The sequence below is a fragment of the Acomys russatus genome, chromosome 16, assembly GCF_903995435.1.
Source record: "Acomys russatus chromosome 16, mAcoRus1.1, whole genome shotgun sequence".
Lineage (NCBI taxonomy): Eukaryota > Metazoa > Chordata > Mammalia > Rodentia > Muridae > Acomys > Acomys russatus.
Genome location: NC_067152.1, coordinates 11,194,324 through 11,215,562, shown reverse-complemented (window position 1 = coordinate 11,215,562; position 21,239 = coordinate 11,194,324). Strand labels below are relative to the sequence as shown.

The 21,239-nt window shown below is 43.4% G+C and overlaps 1 protein-coding gene across 2 annotated transcripts in view; it reads right to left on the bottom strand.

Annotated features, from left to right (window-relative positions):
- Acaca (acetyl-CoA carboxylase alpha) overlaps window positions 1-21,239 on the bottom strand; it is a 216,077-nt gene that overhangs the window by 11,510 nt on the left and 183,328 nt on the right. For both annotated transcript variants that reach the window (XM_051158173.1, XM_051158172.1), the window contains 5 exons: window positions 20,488-20,584; window positions 17,644-17,740; window positions 16,298-16,433; window positions 9,381-9,558; window positions 7,348-7,460 (listed from right to left, as the gene is read on the bottom strand). In XM_051158173.1, the coding sequence (XP_051014130.1) occupies window positions 7,348-7,460; window positions 9,381-9,558; window positions 16,298-16,433; window positions 17,644-17,740; window positions 20,488-20,584 (621 nt within the window). The remainder of the gene's footprint in view (window positions 1-7,347; window positions 7,461-9,380; window positions 9,559-16,297; window positions 16,434-17,643; window positions 17,741-20,487; window positions 20,585-21,239) is intronic.

The window sequence follows — 21,239 nt, the reverse complement described above, 5'->3', positions numbered from 1 at the left end:
CCCTTCAAGATTCTTCTTCTGGGTAAACAGCCGACACTGTACTTGAACACACATGTGCATCTGTGTAGGCCATATATCATTTATTGGGCATTTAGTGTGTGTCACGGCACCACACTTGAGTCTTTCAGGATCATATACCTCATAAGTCAACACACACACACACACACACACACAAAATTCGGGTGTAGGGCTGGAGAGCTGTTAACCCTGCTGCTAAGCTGACTGCCTCGGTGCTACTGAGTGGTTTCCAGGTCGCTTCACATATTTTCTCTCTGATCCTCATATCCACCTTTCCACTTAACAAACCAGAAAAAGGAGGCTCTGAAATGAAAAGTGGCACCTAGCTGTTAAGTAACACAGTCAGGACTTCCACCTGCGGCTGGCCACACCCAAAGCCTGGGCTGTCCTCAGTAATGGTCCGGAGAGTGGCCAAGCGGATCTCCTGGCAGGAGTTGGTCCCTTGTGTTTGCAAAGAGTGAAGAGCAGCCTCGGCATTTGGATGCAGCAGCAGGAGGAACTACAGGCTGAGGAGAGCCATCTGGAAAGAAGCCATTGGTTTTGCCACGTTGGAGGAAGAGGGAGGTTGGGCCAATTGTGCTAGTCTAGAGTTTTGAAGGAAGAATGAAACAAATATGATGCTCTTGTCTTCCTGGGAGTCAGGAAATGAAGTAGTGTTCCCCAAAGGCCACCTCAGAAAAGAAACAGGGCAAAGAGAGGTGCTGACAAGTTGTAAGAGCATGAGAAGGCCCAGGGTCTGTGCTCTGAGGAAAAGTGTCTCTAAATCTTTTATGTCCTCAGAGAGAAAGCTGCTCTCAAGTGGGTGCTGCCCTTGTGCTGTACACTAGGGGCCCCGCTCCCCTGAACAGCACAGCAGCCAGCCCCGGTAATGATTTAGGGGAGATTAACAAATATGTCAATGTCTATTTTCTGCTTAATTTAAAAGCAGCGTCTATAAAGATTTTTGACTTCTGAACCCTGTTCTCCTGAAAGAAAGAAGGTAAGAATGAGGAGGGATAAAGAGTGATTATGCCATCATTGATCGTGTGTCAGGAGCATTTCTTATTCACTGGACTATTGTAAAAAGCTAAGCTCTCGATCAATCCTGTAAGCTCCCTGTACAATTAAATATCTTGGAATGGTTTTCTTTCTTTTCTAGCCAGATTGCAGGGCCTCGGGGTTTTTAAGAAAGCAAGTGTGTGTGTATGTGCGCGCACGTGCGTGTGTGCGTGTGCGCGCTTCAGAATAGGTTCTACAGAGGAAAGCCATTCTTTAGAATCCTGCCTTAGGCAAAGGCTAAAATGGGAGAAAGGTAGGCTCTCCTATCCCTTCACAAAATCAAAACTTTCCATGAAATCCTAAAAGCCAAACCTTATGGATTCAAGAATTAACATAAAGAGTTAAATACAGATGAGCCATGACTAGTCCAATGAAGTGTCAAGAGCTAATATCACTGAGCTGTCACAATGCTTCCATTTCCTCTAATATGTCAGCCCTGAAAGGTCATGACCTCAAATATGAGGAGACTAAGAAGCAACAAGTAATTTGCAAGTGCTGTACAGCAGGACCCCAGAGCTGGCACTCGAGGCCTACAAAGTCCAGCCAGTCTTGCATCTTTATTTTTAGATTTATTTCTTTTGTGTATATTAGTGTAAGTCCGTATGTATGCACACCACACAGTGCTTGGTGCCTACAAAGGTCAGAGATGGCATCGGATCCTCTGCATTGGGAGTTACGGATGGTGTAAGCTGCCACGTGGGTGCTGGTCCTCTGAAATAGCAACAAGTGCTCTCAACTGCTGCACTTAACTGATCAGCTTCAAGTGATGTACAAGTGTCCTAGCCCCCCAGCCTGGCAGGTGGGAGCTAGGACAGACAGTGCCAAGTGGAGGAGTAGTTCCCTTCTGCAGCAGCTGGCACAAGGTGGCAGGAGAGGGCCAGCCTTACCCCAGCTCAAGCAGAAATAAAGACTTTTAAAGCCTGGAATAATGACCCTCAGAAAGTGCACCCCCTCCCCCATCAAAGCTCGGCTTCTCATTTACAATCCTAATCTAGGAAATGGGGATTTAAAAAATGTAATATCAAAGTCTTAAAAAACATTCTTAATTTTTGTTATAAGAGGCCCATGTAAATCTAAACCTAACTTTAACTTTAATAGGGTCTTCTTCCTTCTCTTAAAAAAGCAGTTGATTTTGATTGGCTCAACACGAAATATACAAGAGATAAGATCTGAATTAACTTCCCCACAAAGCTCATCAACACCACAGATGTTAAACCTGTAACTGACAAAGCCCAAAGACTGAACTCTTCTGGTACCAACAGAAGTAGCAGTTAGAAGGACGATGCAATCTTGTGTTCTGTGTTGGAAAAACTTCTCTTATGAAGATAGTAAGACAAATCATGTTAAAAAAAAAAAAAGCCCATGTGTAAGGATTTCTGTATTTCTATATCCATAATAGGTGGGCTTTTTTTTTTTAAATGTGCACTAATTGGTGTTTTGCATGCATTTGTGTCTGTGTTAGGGTGTCAGATTCCCTGGAACTGGAGTCACAGACAGTTGTGGGCTGCCATGTGGGTGCTGGGAACGGAACCCAGGACCTTTGGAAGGGCTCTTAACCACTGAGCCAACTTTCCAGCCCCAACAGGTATGCTTTAATAAACCAAAAAAACCAAAACCACAAAACTGTTCTGGAGAAACTGTAAATTAGATCCTGTTTTAAATGCCCCAAGGGAGCTGTTTAGAAGGAACACTACAGTGAGTCCTTTGGTAAAACAAACAATCCTTCCGTAATGAGAACAATTTCTCCCATTATATCTAGGTAGGTTTCCCATTTTCCCATTTTTATATGTCTGCTTTTTTCAAAAGGGGCTCCACCTGCTTAAACACAACTGCACTGTATATTCATTCTAATAAGAGTGTTCTTCCCAAGGGATATCGCGTCCCGAAGCTCCTTGCGATAGTGTGAGTAATCTCTTGTCTGTATTTTAAAAATCATTACAGTAAACTGAACACAAATGAACAATTCTCCCTTCAGTCCTGCCCCCTGCCCTCATACAGACATGTCCACATGACAGAGATTCCTCTCTGGCCTTTGTGATCTCCTCTCTCTAAAGCAGATAGGCCAGGATGAAAGGATCTAGGCCAATAGAGAACAAGTAGGAAAGAGGGCCTTCGACATATTCTGACAACAGCTCCCAGGTGGAGAGAAGCCTGGGTTTACTTGGACAAAATCCTCGCCAACTGTGAATCAGAGCTTTCTGGGAGGGGGTGCGATGGCACTTCTGTTTATATAGTTGGATTGGATTAAATTGGATCAAACTAAAATGGCTCCTCCCACGAATGTCATGGTCTCACTAAATTACATCAAGCCAAATAAGGCTGTGAATTAAAGTGAGGAGGTGTGTCTTTAGCTACTACTAACTATTTCTTCTTAGCTTCCTTACTGCAAAGGACACTTCCATGCATTACAGGTGAGCCACACGTTCAAGGCATAAATATTGGGAGATCTTTCCAAATCTCTACTTCCTAGGCAAAAACTCCTCTTTCTGCATCAGACAAGCAACATTGACTCTTCTTACTGTATAAGCTTAGAAATGGGAAAACATACCCTGTCCCCTGCATCTCCATCACCTAAGAGATAATTCTTTTCCGTCAATGCTTGCTGAATGGTGTAGCTTTGGAGAAAGGCGTCTGCTAAGTTTTTACATGCATATCTTTAACTCCATCTGTACCAGGTACCTTAGGTCATTAGGCATGTTGGATGCTAGTTAGGCCTGAAAGACCAGGCTAGGGCCAGCAAGGTATCAGACATTTCAGATAGGCAGTTTCGTGTAGGTAGAGCTATGGAGCTACATGGCAAGCTGCCCAGCTGTCTGGGAACAGGACCATGGTGGGGAACAAGGGTCCTCTCGTGACTCCTTTGCCCAGGTGCTCGCTGTGCTGAGGGACATCCAGGTACTAATGACTGCCTTGCACTTGGGTTGGATAGTTCCTTCTCCATCTAAATTGATCTGACCCTTGGGAAGACCTCAGCTCACAGCACAGCAGAGGCCAGGCCAGCACTCCTCTCCTGCCGTTCTCTCGCTCTCTTCCAAGTGGCAGCACAGGGGTGATACTGAGACACAGACAGGCTGTGGAGGACCTGGACTCGGTTTCCAGGGAAGGAATTGAGTTCCTTAAGCCCAAAATGGTAGGAATGTAACCATCCCTTTGATGACTCTACTAAGACCTGCTGCATGTGAGAACAGAGTCCGAATTAGCTCAGCAATGGAGCATTCTGTTATCTTAACTTCCTTTTAAGGGCAATTATTTCATTTCAAACAAAAATCAACATATACTGTTACCTCTGTAGATCTGCAAGCCTTCTTTTCCAAACCAGCCACAGAAAATGGCAAAAATTCATTTAAAAATGTAAGCTTCTGATTTCAGTTCTTTTTGTTTGTTTGTTTGTTTGTTTTTGTTTTGTTTTGAAGACAGGGTTTTTGTCTATAGCCCTGGATGTCCTGGAACTCTGTTTGTAGACTAGGCTGGTCTCAAACTTACAGAGATCCAACTGCCTCTGCCTGCCTCCCATGTGCTGGGACTAAAGGCGCCTGGCCTAATTTCAGTTCTTAGCTCTCTCCCTTGACCTATCTATCAAATACAGAGTTTGTTCAGAAATTACTATTCATATCCTTAGCGAATGAACGGTAGCTGTGTGTACCTGTGTTGGCACTAGTTTGTCTGTGTACAGCACAGAGGCTGGTTTGGAAGGTGACCAGAAGCATGAGACAACACCTACTCCTACGCTTCTGCCTAAATCAGATTTTCTCTGTGCAGCTGGTTTTAGTTCACTTTTTAGAGCAGTATCAGTATTCAGCTTAGGGACTGAGAAATCTATTCTGCACTCTCATGTCCATTTATTGTATGTCTTGGAAGACTTGTTAAATCTTCATTCTTGTTTCAATTTCCCAATCTGGAAAATGAGGTCATTTTTCACCTACTTTGTAAAAGGCCTTTTGTTACTGTTTGGTTGCGGGCATTGTGAAAGAACACAGTGGCACTGCAGCCTCTCCCCAGGTTGGGTTTATATTATGCTGTAGCCCATCCAAGCCAATCTGCTATGTCAGAATTATACTTGAGTAGTCTCTGAAAAATTACAAATACCAAATAAGTAACATACCTTGCACAGTTATTTCTACTTGTGTTCCCAAGATGCCTGGAGGCAGAGCTTGCTTCATATTTAGCACAACATAGATTCAGTCATTTATTCATTCATTTGTTCCTTCTTTTTTTCAGACAGGGTTTCTCTGTGTGTAGCCCTGGCTGTCCTGCAACTCACTCTATACAGATTAGGCTGCCCTTGATTCAGGGATCTGCCTGCCTCTGCCTCCTGAGCGCTGGGTGCCATTGTTTGGTCAAGGTTAAATAAATATGCTTTTCTTCAGCATGGATAAGAAATTGATAATGAGATGATTCATAACAAATGACTAAGTGGCCATCACTTGGGAATCTCCTCCCTCTCCCCTGCACATGCTCCTAAGGCTAAAGGTGCTAGGTGGAGCTGGGAGCAACACCCCTTCCTGTGAAGAGAAGGGAGCTCTGGCCCCACCCCCCTCACCACCCAGTCCTTCTGCAAACAGACATGGAGAGGATCCCGCTTACTACTGTCCCCTTACTCAAAGGGATGATAACAGCCATTGGGGGGTTAAAAAGAGGCAGTGAACCCCCAGTTAATGAGTAGGAATTCAGCAGGCAGTACAAGATAAATGGGGCTCTCTCTGCTTCTGCTAGAGTCAGCATGAACTGCGGCCCTGCGGCTTGTTTGTGGCAAATGGAGTGCGCGAAATATCAAAGGGCAGTGATCCAGAAGAAGACCGACTTTGACAAATTTTAAATTGGCCAGAAAGAAAACCAGGGGGGGAAAAAAGAAAAAAAAAAAAAAAAAAAAAAAGAGGAAAAAATAAATGAAAGAAAATTAGGCAATTCTTTGTGTTCTACAGTTGTGGCATTCTGCCTTTGCAAAGAATTATTGGTAAAAACAGCAGCGACGGTCACTGGATGCTGGGAGCAATTATGAACCACCTCAGTGAGATGCTTATCAGCGGCTGAAGCTTTTAGAGCTTCCTGTGTACAGTTGTAAGTAACTTGCTCTTGGGCTGCAGTCACTTTAATTAAAGTGTATGGGGTTGGTCAGAGGTAATTATCCTGTTTGGAAAAGAAAGGGAAAAAATACCTCAACAAATCTGGTGGCAGTAGATTTCAGAGCAACTCCTGCCAGCTTCCTTTTGTATGTGTGTGCTTTCCCCAGAAAGGGTCAGGCTGCAGCTGGATTAGGTTTTGGTTGCTGTTAACCTGACAGCAAACAATGGGGGGGCACAAACGGGGATTATTGTAACCAAGTCACCACTTTTGGCAAGCAACCTGGGCCAGGCTTCAACTGCTTAGACAAGCAGTCTCCATGCTATAGGCACTCAGGAGCTTTTCTGATTCTATGTGGTGAAGATAAAAAATTCCAAAAATAGTATTTTACTAATTGTTCCTTGGGACACAAATGAGCTAGCATCTTTCTGCTCTTCCCATTCACTGAGTTGTGCTACTTTTTAAACTTTAACCTCTCTATTTCTTTAGAAAAACAAAAACAACCAAACCAAACCAAACAAATCCTAAACAATCTTTACTGACATAGCAAGTGGGTCAATGGGAGAAAACTGCTCAGTGGTTTAAAGGAATCCAAAAGTCATCCTAGGGTTCCCATAGTTTAGTCTCATGTTCTAATCACAAGTGACTTCCAAGCGCTCTGAAAACAAACGAGCAACAGATACTGGCTGGACGCATGGCGAGCAAATGCTCCCAGGGCTATGGCTGCTGCAGCCACTGTTTGGAGGAATACAGCGCACAATCTTTATTTCCATTTTCTGTAGCTCAGGCTGACCCCAGAACACTGTCTGGGTAGAGATTAGCTTTTCTATAATGTGATGCAGACTCACATGCCCCAGAAATAAGACAGGCTGTCCAAAGAGACAGCAGAAGTAAGAAATATTTAAGTCGCAGATACACTCCACCTGATTAGCCTGCCTCCTAAAGCAACTTCTAGCTAATGATACTCTACAGGAACGTCCCATTAAGTGGGTTATTTGCACTTTAAGGAAATATGAGAAGAGAACCCGTTTCTCTTCTTTTTCAGTGCCCACCTTCCCTCCTATCACACTATTTCAGTCTCCCAGGGTTCTTTCCATATAGAGGAGAGTAAATAAAGATCATCATGAATTTGATCAAATGCTTCAGTGCCTCCTCCCCTGACCTATGAATGCACTCATTACAAATCAGCTGAACGGCTCATTGATTTGCCAGGAGGACAAGCAGACGTACCCAATCGCTCAGCCAAGCGGATGTAGACTGGGTCTACCCGACGCATAGTTTTCACCAGATCCTTTTTGCGGAATTTGATTTCTACTGTCCCCTCTGGTTCCAGAACGGATCCCCTGGATGCAAGAAAGAAAACAGAACAGAGGACTTTAAAGGAAAGAAGACACAGAATGAGGCCAGTTACCAGTTGTGGACCAGGAAATAGCTTCATTACTGTTTTGGCCACCCATGGTTCCCAGAAGTTACCCCTGGGGAAAATGCAGGCACCTGAGATGTACTGAAGTGAGGTATAAGAAAGGCCTGGCATAAAGCAATTAGCAATTAGATAACTCTCATTACCACACCAGGGCATTTCCGGCTGAGAGAGAGAGAGACAGAGAGAGACAGAGAGAGAGAGAGAGAGAGAGAGAGAGAGAGAGAGAGAGAGAGAGAGAGAGAGAGAGAGATGACGAGAGAGAGAGAGAGAGAGAGAGAGAGAGAGAGCGAGGAGAGAGGAGGAGGAGAGGGAGGGGTGAGAGGAGAGAGAGAGAGAGAGAGAGAGAGAGAGAGAGAGAGAGAGAGAGAGAGAGAGAAAACACAGATCGTACCACCGACAGGTGATGAAGGTGACAGGCATTTCATTTTTTATTTCTAGAAAAATAACAACAACAACCCACCCCCAAAGGTAGGCACCCTGGCAGAGAAACTCCCTGCAGTACTTGGGCTGCACAAGTGGCCGTGTGTAGGGGTGGGGGGTAGAGTTGGTAATGACTGTCCTGTACCACTGTTGCTAATGTACTCCTGGAACCAGACACACTAGGCCAGGCTGAGCGGCATCAGATATATATTTCTTAGTGGACTTTAAAGGGTTGTTCAGGGCAGGGTTTCTGACATTAGAATATCATTAGCATTCACTGTAAGAAATTCTGAGGCCTTCACTTTGCTAACTTCCATAGCACTGGGGCAGGGTGCTTTAGCTATCTGCCTGATCTGATATCGGGGGGAAAGCTTAGGGCTTACAAATAATAAACTTGGTTTAGAATGTCAACCTAGGGACTCAGCAGTGAGACTATTTCCTAAGGAGCTTGTGAAGTGGAAAGGCTAAGATTTGGAAAGGCAGAAGTGGGTGTTCCAATAAATCGATGGGATGCAGTAACGTACGTGGACAATGATATTGATGTTTTCAGAAAAGGGTTGTAAGCACATTATGAAAGGAGGCTTGGCTTGATTTATTTTATTTAGATTCAAGAACTACCTTCTTACAGATATGGGCTTCTCTGTAGGTTTTTTTTGGGGGGGTGGTGAGGGGGGTTTGGCAGATTGCAAGCATAGTTTTTTAGCCTCTAAAAATGCCAGAGTGAAGGCCTGGACTCCAACAGAAGGGGCAGCCTTAGTCTGGAATCCCAGAGTGTGGGTGAGTAGACCACTCCAAATTTATCTACAATTAGTGGCATTCAGAGTACTTGCTGCTCTTCCAGAGGACCTGTGTTTGATTCCCAACATCCATGGGGACTTGCAACCATCCAGCTCCAGGTCCAGGGCTCTGACAGCCTCTTGTGACCTCTAGTGACAGCCCCCATACATGGCATACACTTACAAAGACATGTACATACACATAAGTAAAAACAAATCGTAACACACACACAACACGCACACATACACACACGCATGCATGCACATGCACACACTCCTTAAAAGTCTTAATTACATTTGAGTCTTTGCTTTCTTTAAGCTCCTTTTGCCCAAAAGAGAGACGGTTAAGAACCATATGCAAATAGCTAATGGGAAGGGAAACTCTTTCTGAGTTTGGCAAGGCCTGGAAGAGATGGGATAGGGCCTAGACTGAGAAAACCTGACTCTAGCTTGGTTTCCTTCTCATGCAAGCAGATACTATTTAGAAAGCCTATTTTTCTCACCTTTAAGCCCTTCAGGAATGGACAGATTCAAATGAAGTTGTCTTGGCTATAATTTTCCCTAGGAGGTAGGGAGACCAACAGCTAGAGGGTCCCCAGAGGACTTGAATGCAATTAAAAAAAAAAAAAAGAAGGGCATGATACCTGCTTTCTCGGTCAGCATACATCTCCATGTGCCGAGGGTTGATGGTAGGGTCAATCACAACCCAAGAACCACCCCGCAGCTCAGCCTGGGGAGGGATGTAAACCATGACAGGCTGGGAACATTCTCGCAAGCCATCCACAATGTAAGCGCCAAACTTGAGTACTTGGTCATACATATCTATAGAGAATGAGACAAATAAAAAACAATCAAACTTCTCCTCAGAGCAGAGCTTTCATGATATGGGACACACGGAGAACAGAATTTGTTGGCACACTGTGTCTCCATGAGGAGGTTGCTCTTGGTAGAAGTGACAGGTCCTAGGGTTCCAGTTACTATGGGTCCTGTGGCCATGCCAAAGGCTACAGAGACTGGCATCTCTACCTGGATCCCACTCAACCTCAGAGGAGCTTCAAAAGCACAAGACAGAAATGCAGTCTTTCACAAGACACAGTATGCAAAGCCCACAATTAAATATCCATTTTATATCCTCCCTGCATTTCAGTATTCAGGTTTCACCACATTAATTCATACTTGCTCTACAAACGTTAAGTATTTTTCATGTCAATATGTGATCTCTCTCACTACATTAAGTTTTCTAAAGGAAGGAACTATTCTAGCTTTTTTTCAATTCTTTTCATGATTCTTACTATACAATGCATTCTTAAAATAAGCAGCTCATGGCAATGGGTCCGGAAAAAAATTCCTCCTTAAAAAACTGGAGTCTGGAGTGGTAGGACATACCTGTAATTCTTGTAATAGGGAGGCTGGGACAGGAGAACTGTGAGTTGTAAGGCCAACCTGGACCACAGGATGAGTACCAGATCAGCCTGGGCAATTTAGTGAGACCTTGTTTCAAAAATAAGGTAAAAGCTGGTCTTTTCATCCCTGCACACACAAAGGCTTATCCAGTATTGAAATACATGCAGTGCTTAAGGTCAGCACTGAATGGTGAATGAACAAACATACTTTTGAAATAAGAAAATATTATTTAATAATTATATTTTTATAGGCTGTAAGTGAGAAGAATTATCTATGCATACTCACATATGAACTCTCACATGGCCACAGGAAGAGCCACCTTTTCATTCTGTTAGAGAAAGCTGTACTCCCCTAAAGGCCAGGACCAGCTTGCAGACAAACACCCTTGTGCATAAATGAGTGAGTCTTTGGGATCAGTCATTTACTCCTAATGCCTTATGGGCTGCATCCCATTCCCATTTCTGTAAAGTTTGAACATTGCTAGTTTTAGGGTTCTGAGTCCAGACATTTAATGAGCACTTCAGTGGAGCCACAAAGGATCCTTTTCAAACAACAAATAACAGGTTCGACTGGGTTCAAAGTCTCCTATCCAGAGAGGATCTCAATTTGGAATAAATCAATTCTGGAAATCCAAGGCAAAGAAGCATTTTTCAGGAAGTTAAGAGCAAACCAAATAGAAACTGCTTTCATTGTAGTTACGAGCAAATTAAACTGCCACCTTCCCCAGAGTAAAAATGGCTCCATACTCAGAGCATCAGTGAGCACAGCTTACTGTGAGATGCATGCCTTTGACCATTGCTCCAACCTGGCTTATCTGTGAGGACTCCAGAAAGTCCAAGTTGCCCCGAGATACATTTCCTACTCTATGTGGACCATGTATGGTCATATACCCCGTATATATGATCAGAGTGAAGACATTTATTTTTTGGGTGAAAAGCAAAGACAAAAAAAAAAAAAAATTTTTTTTTTACTGCTAATTGCACAACCCATGTATGAAGAGCGGGAGGGAGTAAGGACTTTGAGCGCTTTGCGCTAATTCCATGCTTATGAAAATAATTGCTCAGTTCAAATTATTTTAACTAAATTAATTCTTTAGTGGATATTTCAACTAGTGCTACATAATAAAATAATTGTGTAATTAGCAGTACATTTTCAGTACTGCCAAGAGTACAGTTTTCAGAACAAGTAGCAGAAAGAAGTGGCCCTCGTGGTATGTACATAGACGAGAAATGGGAAATGCTGATAAAAGATGAAAATAGAACGGAAGTCATTTGACTTGAAAACAAATGAAGTTACAGGTAAGCGAAGACAAAGTTTCTAGCCATTTCCCTCACTTTTATTTGTTAAAAGTGTATTTATATAAAAGTCTATCTCTGTACTATCTATCTGTTTAACAGCGCTAACTCTCAAAGGGCAAAACTTAAAAAAATATATTTTCATTCATTTAATAATAAACCAGCTGGGTGCGGAGGCGCACACTTTCCCCAGCACTTGGGAGGCAGAGGCAGGCGGATCTCTGAGAGGTCCACGCCAGCCAGGGCTTTTGTGAAAAGGACTTTGGCTCTCCTTTTCATTACTGGGCAGACTGCTATATGCCAGGAATCATGACTGCACACAGATGCACTTGTGTGCCCAAGTACAAATGCACAACACTGATAATCAGAAAATTACCTTTTTCTTATGTCCATGTTACCACTAAGCAAAAGGAAGCTTAGTTAAGTAAGAGTAAATGGCAGAGGTGATATTCAAATAAAGTTTTTCTTCTGAGACAGGGTTTCCCTGTGTAGCCCAGGTTGGTCTTGAACTTATGATCCTCCTGTCTGCCTCCTCATTGCTGAGATTACATGCAGGTATTTCCATGCCCAGCTTCAAATGTACATCTTTTGGCTTTAAAGTTACCATTTTACCCCTTCACTTTACTCATTCTTACTGTTTGGAGAGACTGTGAGGCTTGAGAGGAGTCTCCAGCATCTACTGGCTGACTACACTAAAACCAGAGAGGAGACTTCAGTGAGGAAAGCTAGGTAAATGTGCCTGGATTTCCCTTCTGTTTAGAGAAGTCAAGAACTGTATTGAAGGCACTAGCAGGTATGTGAAGGGCTGGGCTCTGGCAAACAAGTATCTTCCAGCTCTAAATCTGACATAGGAAAGAGACTGTAGGCTTCTTTAAAGCTGTTGTGCTTAGAGCTAAAATAACACCTTCATCTCCCCTGGAACACCAACAGAGAGACCCATGATGCAACTGACCAAAACACCCCCAAACAGGCTAATCAAATATAAGCACAAAAGCAAATTCTACAGTTAATACTCTAATACTGAACTGCAAGTTTCCCCAAACCAGGTATTTTGAAACAATGACCTGACATACAAATGCCTAACATGCCTTCATGTTTAAGAAATAAAGACTTGGCTAAGAATATCAGGGGAGGGTCTCCAAGGCTTTCTCTAGAGTCGGTTCAGGGAAATTTAGAGTCATGTATGTGCTTGTTGCTCCCTGTGCCTGAGAAGTGCAAGTGGACTGGAAACGGAACCATCGATCCGTTCTTCACTGGAGAGGAAGGAGCCTGCTAGTGTCCTGGGAGTCACATCTGCATGAATGCTGATGACACCCGGGACCCAGGTATCAACTCTGCCAGGAGCCTTCATTGTTATACAACACAGAGAGGCTGTGCCAGCCACGTGTTCTAGACAAGGGAGTGGGGTGCGGAAGTGTCTCCGCAGTGCCCCAGACTCGCAAACTGGAACGGATCTTACTGGCTTAGGCAAGATTATGTTAGGCATTGAGGTAAACATTAGGCATACACAAGCTGCATGCATGCAATGTCTCTCATGAGTTCATTACGGCTGGCGGACATTGTATTTCAACATCCAAGTAATCAGAGACTTTAAAATAGACTTTCATTCCAGTTAAAGTTTTCAATAAATGTGGTTTTTTATTGTTATTTATAACCTATCCTAGGAAAAAATAATAAGTATAACATGAAAAGCCAGCTGAGAGTGACCCTGTAGCACCAGCAGTGAGGCAGCTTAATATCACTGGGATTTGCATCCTATCAAGCTATTCACGCTGAGGCTGGGACCCTGGTGCTAATTTCTAGTAAATTTCACGCTTGATGTCTCCCTGTTGTGGGTCATTGCCGGTTCGTCTAAATAAACTGCTTCCAAATGGCTCTTCCATCTAAATATTCAGCCAGTTTTTATAATTTAATTTTGCATTATGCTGAATAGCCTTCCGGCCAGATAGAGCTCATTGGAAAAAAGTACCAATACCATCTTGACAAGCTTTTATTTATTTATTTATATTTTTTACTGCTCGAATTAGACCTCCTAGGCCGACTAGTAAAGAGTTTTTTTTTTCCCTCCACTAATGTCAATTTTCAGCATAGCAAGAGCTGTCTCTAATCTTTTCCTACTCATTACACACAATTTTGGAGTCATTTTACCCACAGTGCAGTCGGCTCCTGGCTGTGTGTTTGTGTGCACTGAGGGATGGCATAATTGTTTATTTTCCCTCCCTGCATAATCCCCAGCCAGTATTGAAACCAAAACTGCAAACATCTCCCCAAGGGCTGTGGAGAATGACAAGCGGCTCTCAGTTTAGGTCCTCTTACATGAGATAATATGTGGGAACATCCTGACCTGTATGTACATCTGAGAGACTGTTTCTCCCCCTCCTGCTCTCACACAGGCCTCTATCCTCCCTGAAGCCTCTTTGTCTTATGTGATGTATAAACGGATGCACCACACCAAAGTTCAGAAAGAAGAACTTTGCTCTGGACTATATTAGGCCACTAACTCATTCCCAACCAGGAACTGGAAGGAGAAGGAGATGACACTTATTATTTAATGAGCAGAGTTTATGTTGAAGGTGATAATAAAGTTTGAGATAGAATACTACTTGTTAAGCAGCACTATGAAGATATAATTAAACAATAAATTATATACGTAGACATGGTTAAAACAGCCAGGCGTGGTGGCGCACGCCTTTAATCCCAGCACTCAGGGGGCAGAGGCAGGCGGATCTTTGAGTTTGAGGCCAGGCTGATCTACAAAGTGAGTCCTGGATAGCCTAGGCTGCACAGGGAAACCCTGTCTTGCAAACAGGGCTTAGCAACAGCTAAGCAGGCAGCAGAATTGAGGCTTTCAGTACAAGTGGCAGCTCTGACCTCTAGGTAAGACTGGATAGGCACCCTGCCAGTGTGTCACAAGGAGTGCATTAGTAGCGCCCTGCAATGAAGTCACTAGGGAACAATACTGACTTCTCAGGTGTCAGCATAAAAGAAACAGCAAAGGCAGTGGGAGCAGGTAAGCCAGTGCTAACCAAACCTCTTGAGTATGAATGAAAGCGTGTTAGCATCCCTCTTGATCCCAGCTTCCGTGAGGCATCCTCTCTCGAGCCCCTGGTATTTTGTTTATATATTACAGCTTTTATCATGCTACGCAAAGAACATTTTTCTTCACTCCTTGAGGCAAGGTCTATTTCTGACATATCTTTGTTTTTTCAGAGGCACCTAATAAAGTTACACATAGAAACTCAGTTAAAAGGATTGATGTGATTAAATTATGTATTCCTTTTCTCATGGTGTTTTCATAGGTGATTCAGTTTATATTAAAAAAAAAAAAATACAAAAGGGGCTAGTAACATGGCTCAGCAAATAAAGGTCACACCTGACAGCTTGAGCTAGAATTCCAGGGCCTACATGATGGGAGAAGAGAACCAATTCTCACAAGTTGTCCTTTGACCCCTCCCCCAACCAAATGTAATTAAAAAAATTAAAGTACTCAGGTGGGGCTGGAGAGTTCTCGGTGGTTAGAGCATTTATTTCTCTTGCATTGAGCCTGGGTTTAGTCCCTAGCAGCCACATGGTGCCTTAAAAATATTTCTAACTCCGATTCCTGGCAATCTGACTCTCTCTTCTGACCTCACAGGTACCAGGAATACATGTGGTGCACATAAATATGCATAGGCAAGACACCAGACACATTAAAAAATATTTTTAAAAAGTACTTAAGAATTGAGCTGTATGTACAGTCAAAGCCTTCTCCAGGAAAAGGGGTATTTCTCTAAAAAGTATGGTCTTTTTCAGGACTGCAAAAACACTAACAGCCCTTCACTTTGCCAATGAGGCCTGGCTGAGCAATGGTAGACTCTTGGCAAAAACTGTGACTATATCTCACACATGTCCAGTAACCTGTAAGGGGAGCTCCTCCGGGCTGCTGCTCCCTCAGAAAGTGGAGGAGCCCCTGCTGGCTTCATGTACTCACTACCTCACATTTCTAGGAGCTCAGCAATCTCAATCACTTCAGCACTTCGACAGCTCCTTTCACTCCCCAGCCCATCCTCTTCAAAACCCTAAGGTAAATGAGGGACGACCCATCAGCATACTCACAGCCTGCAGGTACTGTGGGTAGCTGTCCTTCCATGGGGTAATCATTTTTGGCTCTCCGTGGACTGTCCACAGTGGCTCTGTTCATGAAGGATTTTTCATTAATAGTGACACTGGCTGCCTAATCACTAAGAAATTCCCATGGCATGGACTAGAGCCTTTATACTAATGGTCTAATCTGCTGGAGCCACAAGCCTACGGCTGTTGGTGGGTAATAATAAAAGATATCACAAATTGCCAAAGAACAGCCAGTCCCTGGTAGAGTTTTTTCATTTTCTTGCAGTTACTGCTAATTTCAGAATGTATCTTGGTCATGTTAGAATGTTAGAGAGTAATGTGAATGAAGAACATTTCCAGAAAAGAGCAGTGGAAACCGGTAAAATACTACTCACAGCACCACCAGAATGGTCTAACATCTATCTATGAAAGCGGAATCTTCAACAGTAGCCCATCTACACAATACTAGATTATTCTGTAACTTTTTTTGTGTGTGTGTGAAATTAGAAGGCACATCTTTCTGGGAGAGAGGAGTTGGGGGTTGAGACAGTGGTTCTCTGTGTAGCCCTGGTTGTCTTGGAACTCACAGATTCACCTGGGACTACAGGCAGGCGCCACCACACTCAACTTAGAAGACATAGTGGGAGCTGTCAGGTCACCCACAGGATCACTACTACCTACACCACCACTGACCTCTCCCCTCCCTCCCAGCCCCATGCCTGGCGATCACTGCCACGGCAGGCCAGTCACTGTCTTCCCATCCCATTAGTTACCTTTCATCCCACCAGAGAAGCCTCTCCAGTTGGCAAAGACCATTAGAGGTAGCCCTTCACGGTTGAAGTCCTTGATAGCCTGATAGGTCTTAAACGCAGAGTCTGGGAACCAAACCTGGCCGGCCTGCTGGATTATCTGTTGGGGAAAGTACAGAAGGAGCCAGTTAACAACACAGTTTGAAGGAGAGCCTCCCTCAACTGGTCAAGCTGTTATTTATTAAAAACAATAAACTCAAGATCAAACCAAATAAATTAAAACCGTTGGTTACCATGAGGATGACCCCTGAAGTGAAAATGAAAAGATCCTGACCTTTGACCTTGTTGAACACTCCTCTCTGGAAGCCTGGCCACTGTCACTCCTTAGACAAAAGGAGGAATTGAATTGCTTCTCTCAAGCAGTCATGGGAAAATCTTTTAAAGGCAACTCAATTATATCACTATTTTTTTCTTTTCTTTGTGTATGTTTGTGCATGTGGGTGAGCATGGGTGTATCTATGTATGCAAAAGCCAGCTATCAACACTGGATGTCATTCTCAGGTCTCATCTACTTTGCTTTTTTTGAGACAGGGCCTCTCACTGGCCAAGAGTTCACTCAAGTAGGCGAGGCTGGCTGGTTAGCAACCCCAAGAATCCACCTGTCTTTGCCTCCCCAGTGCTGGGATTACAAGCATGTGACATCATATCTAACTCGTTTGTTACTAAATGTCGGTTCTGGGAACCAAACTCAGGTCTTCATGCTTGTACGGCAGGCACTTTAGCGACTGAGCTATTGCCCCATCCCTACAGTATTCAAAGCAAGACACCTCTACAGTCTCCTCAGGTCTCTGGTACTGTGACTAGTAACCTGATTCTCGGTGTGATACAGCCGAGGAGTCTCCTTATTGCTCTCTTTCACACCCCTGCCCCTTTCTAGATGGTGACATGTATGAAAATGGAATCCATCTTTAAAGGGGGGTGGGGTGGTGGCTACAGTTTCCAAGCTGGTGCTCTGAAAGACATCATCACTCTGAGGTGTAGCTTGGGGAACATGGAACAGATGAACATCAGTGCCAGTTGCCTCTCTGTGAGACCACATGCCCACAAAAGCAGACTGCTTCCCAGCATCACCAAGACTACTGCAGAGGCCTATTTCACTTTTCACATAAAACTTGGCTTGCAGTTATCTAGAGGCATCTTGAAAGTGATCACAGTGTTCTGCAACCATTTAAGGTTGCTGCTACCCTTCCTTCTAAAATCTGGTGGCTTACGATACTCTCAGCATATCTGTAGGCTCTGTAGAAGGGAAACAAACACCAGGCATAAAGGTACTCCAAGCACAGGCACAAGGAATACTTGAGGTGACCAACCTTGGCTTCAGAATCCAGGTTTGCAGGATCAGCTGGGATACTGAGTTCCACAGTTCGTGTTTCTACAGCAACTACCCCAACAGGTATACCTCCTAACCTGGGGGTAGGGAGAGCCACACAGGAACATAGTGCACATTAACATTACAGTTAGGCATTTAGTTTTCAGCTGTACACAAACACTGAGGGAAAAACTATAATCAGACAGACAGCAGGAGAGACTCTAATGCTTCTAGGGGTTAAATGTGAGACCTCTGGGGTTTTGTATTTACTTTGTAAATACAGTGCAAAGTTCCCTCCCACTCATTCATTTTAAAACGCTCAACAGGATAAGTTAAAACTGAGCGCTATCTAAGGGGAGACTCAACAGCCTAGTGTACACATCTACTTCTGTGGTCACCAAGTGAACCTTCTCAGTTTGTTGTCAATCAGCTCCTGACAGTGGGACATGGTCTGAAACTGCTGGCCTTATGGGGCAGAGCTGTGGTAGTCAAACAAGCCCTTGACTTTGCTACAGTGGAAAAGAACAATGAGACAGGAATAGTTTTAGCAATAATCTTGGATTCTTTCAGAAGCAGATACTTAATTTCAAAGCTATGCTAAGAGCCCTGAGTTTGAAACTTCTGCATGTGTATTCTGTAATAATCTCCTGTATTGGAACTTCAGTTCCTAGAGCGAATCAGAAAGGAAGGGAAGAAGGAGGAGAAAGGGAGGGAGATGCCGAATGCAGGGTGAGTCCTTACTCCAGAAAATGTGACTCCATCTTCCTTCTGCCAGGGCTTCCCCTGGGCTGGGGCTGGGCTGGGTTTTACTCTCATTCCCTACAACACGTCCGTCCATAACAAACTTTCCCATGAAGGATGGCCTTTAGCTGTTACATCGACTACTGGAAATGGATTCTTTTCATCACAAGAGACCTAGCTGGAGCTGAGTGGGGACCACCCAGCACCCCCTTGTCACTTGCCTGCACTGAATCAGAATCAAAAGCCCTCTAGACAACCAGACAACGAGCAGGAGGTACACAGGAGGGTTCAGAAACATTTCTGTTCACAATGATTAACTCTCCAACTGGAAACTTGTAATTGCAAAAGCCACCCTAAATCGGTAACTTATAACTTATATATTAGGGCCCATGTGACCTAATAAAGAACATCTTTATCCGAGTATTACAGTTATTTATTGAAGTTGAAAACAGCTCAGAACAACTTCTGTTTTCTATTATACTTCATATAAATTTTATCAGGCTAGCACATGAAGATGCTACATCTTGTTTTATAGTGTGTCCCTGGACAAGGTGCCATGGAATAATAAAAGACAATTTACAGCCAATAGCACACATATTCCAAACATACATACCAAAGATGAGTTTTGGCAGCACTTACAGTAACAATCCCAGAAGAATACATTTATATTTATTTCTTGAAATGCACTGCCTTTGGAAGAAGCTAGCGCCATTTGTTTTATATACTTCTGAGCATGTGTATGTGTCTGGAGTAAGAAGCCCAGAACGTCAGATGGAAAGAAAGGAAGAAGTCTGTGTGAGCGCTGGAATAAACAACAGCTGAGCTAGCCAACCCCAGGCTTGACTGATTGTGGTTGCAGGCTAATCCCTGTTTCTCTAATCTTAAGGGTAAAGCATTGCTCTCTCATATCCCACAGAAAGATCTTAAAGACTTTAGCAAAGTTTTGGCTCTGGAAGGCTTAAAGACTGTTACGTACTTTATACACAGGAAAAGTAAAACAATAAACAAAAGCAAATTCTCAAAAACATCAACTCTCGTATCGCATGAGAACTTGTGGTGACTGTGTGCCCCACTTCCACTTCTCCGCAGGAATTTTACCAACACAAGATAATACTCACAGGGATGCTGCAGCTGTGGGTGAGGGAAAAGACCTGACATTTCACAGAAAATGAGCAGCTAGTTTCCAAGTTCCTGTCTCAGATGAGTACTATTCAGTGTCACAGTGGAAGGCCCTGTCTGTGGGATTTGCCATCTGATGGCTCCTTGTCACTGGCTGCATGAGGCATGCTGACCTGACGTACTGAGAGAACCACAAAGCCTAGAATTATTTTCAAGGCTAGCATCTAAATCTCAAGCCAATGTGGCATGTTGGAGAATCTTGAGCAGGTGCCTCTTTTCACCAAGATAAGAAAAACTGATTGCCCCCTGGAGGAAGGTGAGCCCCTGATGCAGATCTCTCAGGCAGCATGTCTGCAGCACAGACCTAGATTAAGATCAGCCTTGGCAGGTGCTCGTTAGAGCAAGCACGACAGATTATTTTGCACGGAGCTTGCTGTTGAGTGAAGCACTTCTTAGAGTGGGTATTAAAATTTAATAGAAACTTCAATTTCCCACTTGAAAAATATGGGTATCCCAGCAACCTATGCCAGCTTATTTTACTCCTGTTTCAGATTTAAAAAAATTTTTTTTTCCGATTCAAATCTGATTCTATTCCAATACAATGCAGTATTATAAGTCTCTTCAGTAGTCATGATGTCAGAAAAAACTCCTCTCAGGGTACACGGAGAACTGTGTAGTGCCCGCTCCTGAGAAAAAGCAGTCTTGTGGGGAGGAAACTGATGACAGCTATTGTAGGGTGGCTTTGTGGTTTCCAGAGTTTCTCTTGCAGAAGTATAAAAAGAAATGCTTCTGCCCTCAGGCTAAACACATCATTAGGGGGACACCTTGAATGACTACAGGAATCAGCAGGTTACCCTGATGATGGCTATCATCTATTACTCTTAGAAAACAAAGACAAAGAGCTTAACTGGTAAAAGCTTTGGCCCTTTCCTTTACTATTTTTACTTGGGAAGAAAAAGAGTTTCCAAAAGGAAAGAGGTCTTACCTGGCTCTGCCAACCACCACAGTCTGTGCCCAGGGCTGCATAATCTCTGAGAAAGATCCATAGTCAAAAAATCCACTCAACCACTGGCCTTTCTGGGCTGGGAAGGAAAAGGGGTGGGGGTGGGAAAGAAGTGAGAAGCATAAAGGCAGTTGCCTAACGGCAGCAGCGCACTGGGCTGATGGATTTAAGGTGGGATCTGGGGACTTATTTTGAGGAGTTTGTTGTCTCTAACCATATTATAATAGATGGAAGCATTAAGCAAGCGAGTGTTCGTCTGCCTTCAGAAATCATCCCCTATTTCATTTGCTAGTCTGCATAGAGAGAATCATTTATCAGCAAAAGCATCATTTATTGTTAAACGATGGGGTTCAGTTAGCAGAGTTTGCATGCCTTTAAATAAATAGCTTGGCTTTTTTCAAGACACCACAAACATTTGTCAAGAGGCAGCCAAGTCATTAAAGATGTTTTTAAAATGTTTATTTCTATTTTAAAACTTGCCTTACAATTCTGTTTGATTTCAGTGATTTTCTTTTAATGGGAAGATGAAAACCATAAGTATTAATGATCAGATGAAGAATCAAACTTGGAGGTAAATAATAGATTCTGTCTCTCTGCCAGAAATGCAACAATATATACTCACTTTACTTATGACTGACAAAGTATAATCTTTCTACATGAAGAGCCATGACTACATGCCTTTGACAGAACAAAAACATAATGGTTAAGCTATATACACTTAAAAAAATATACAC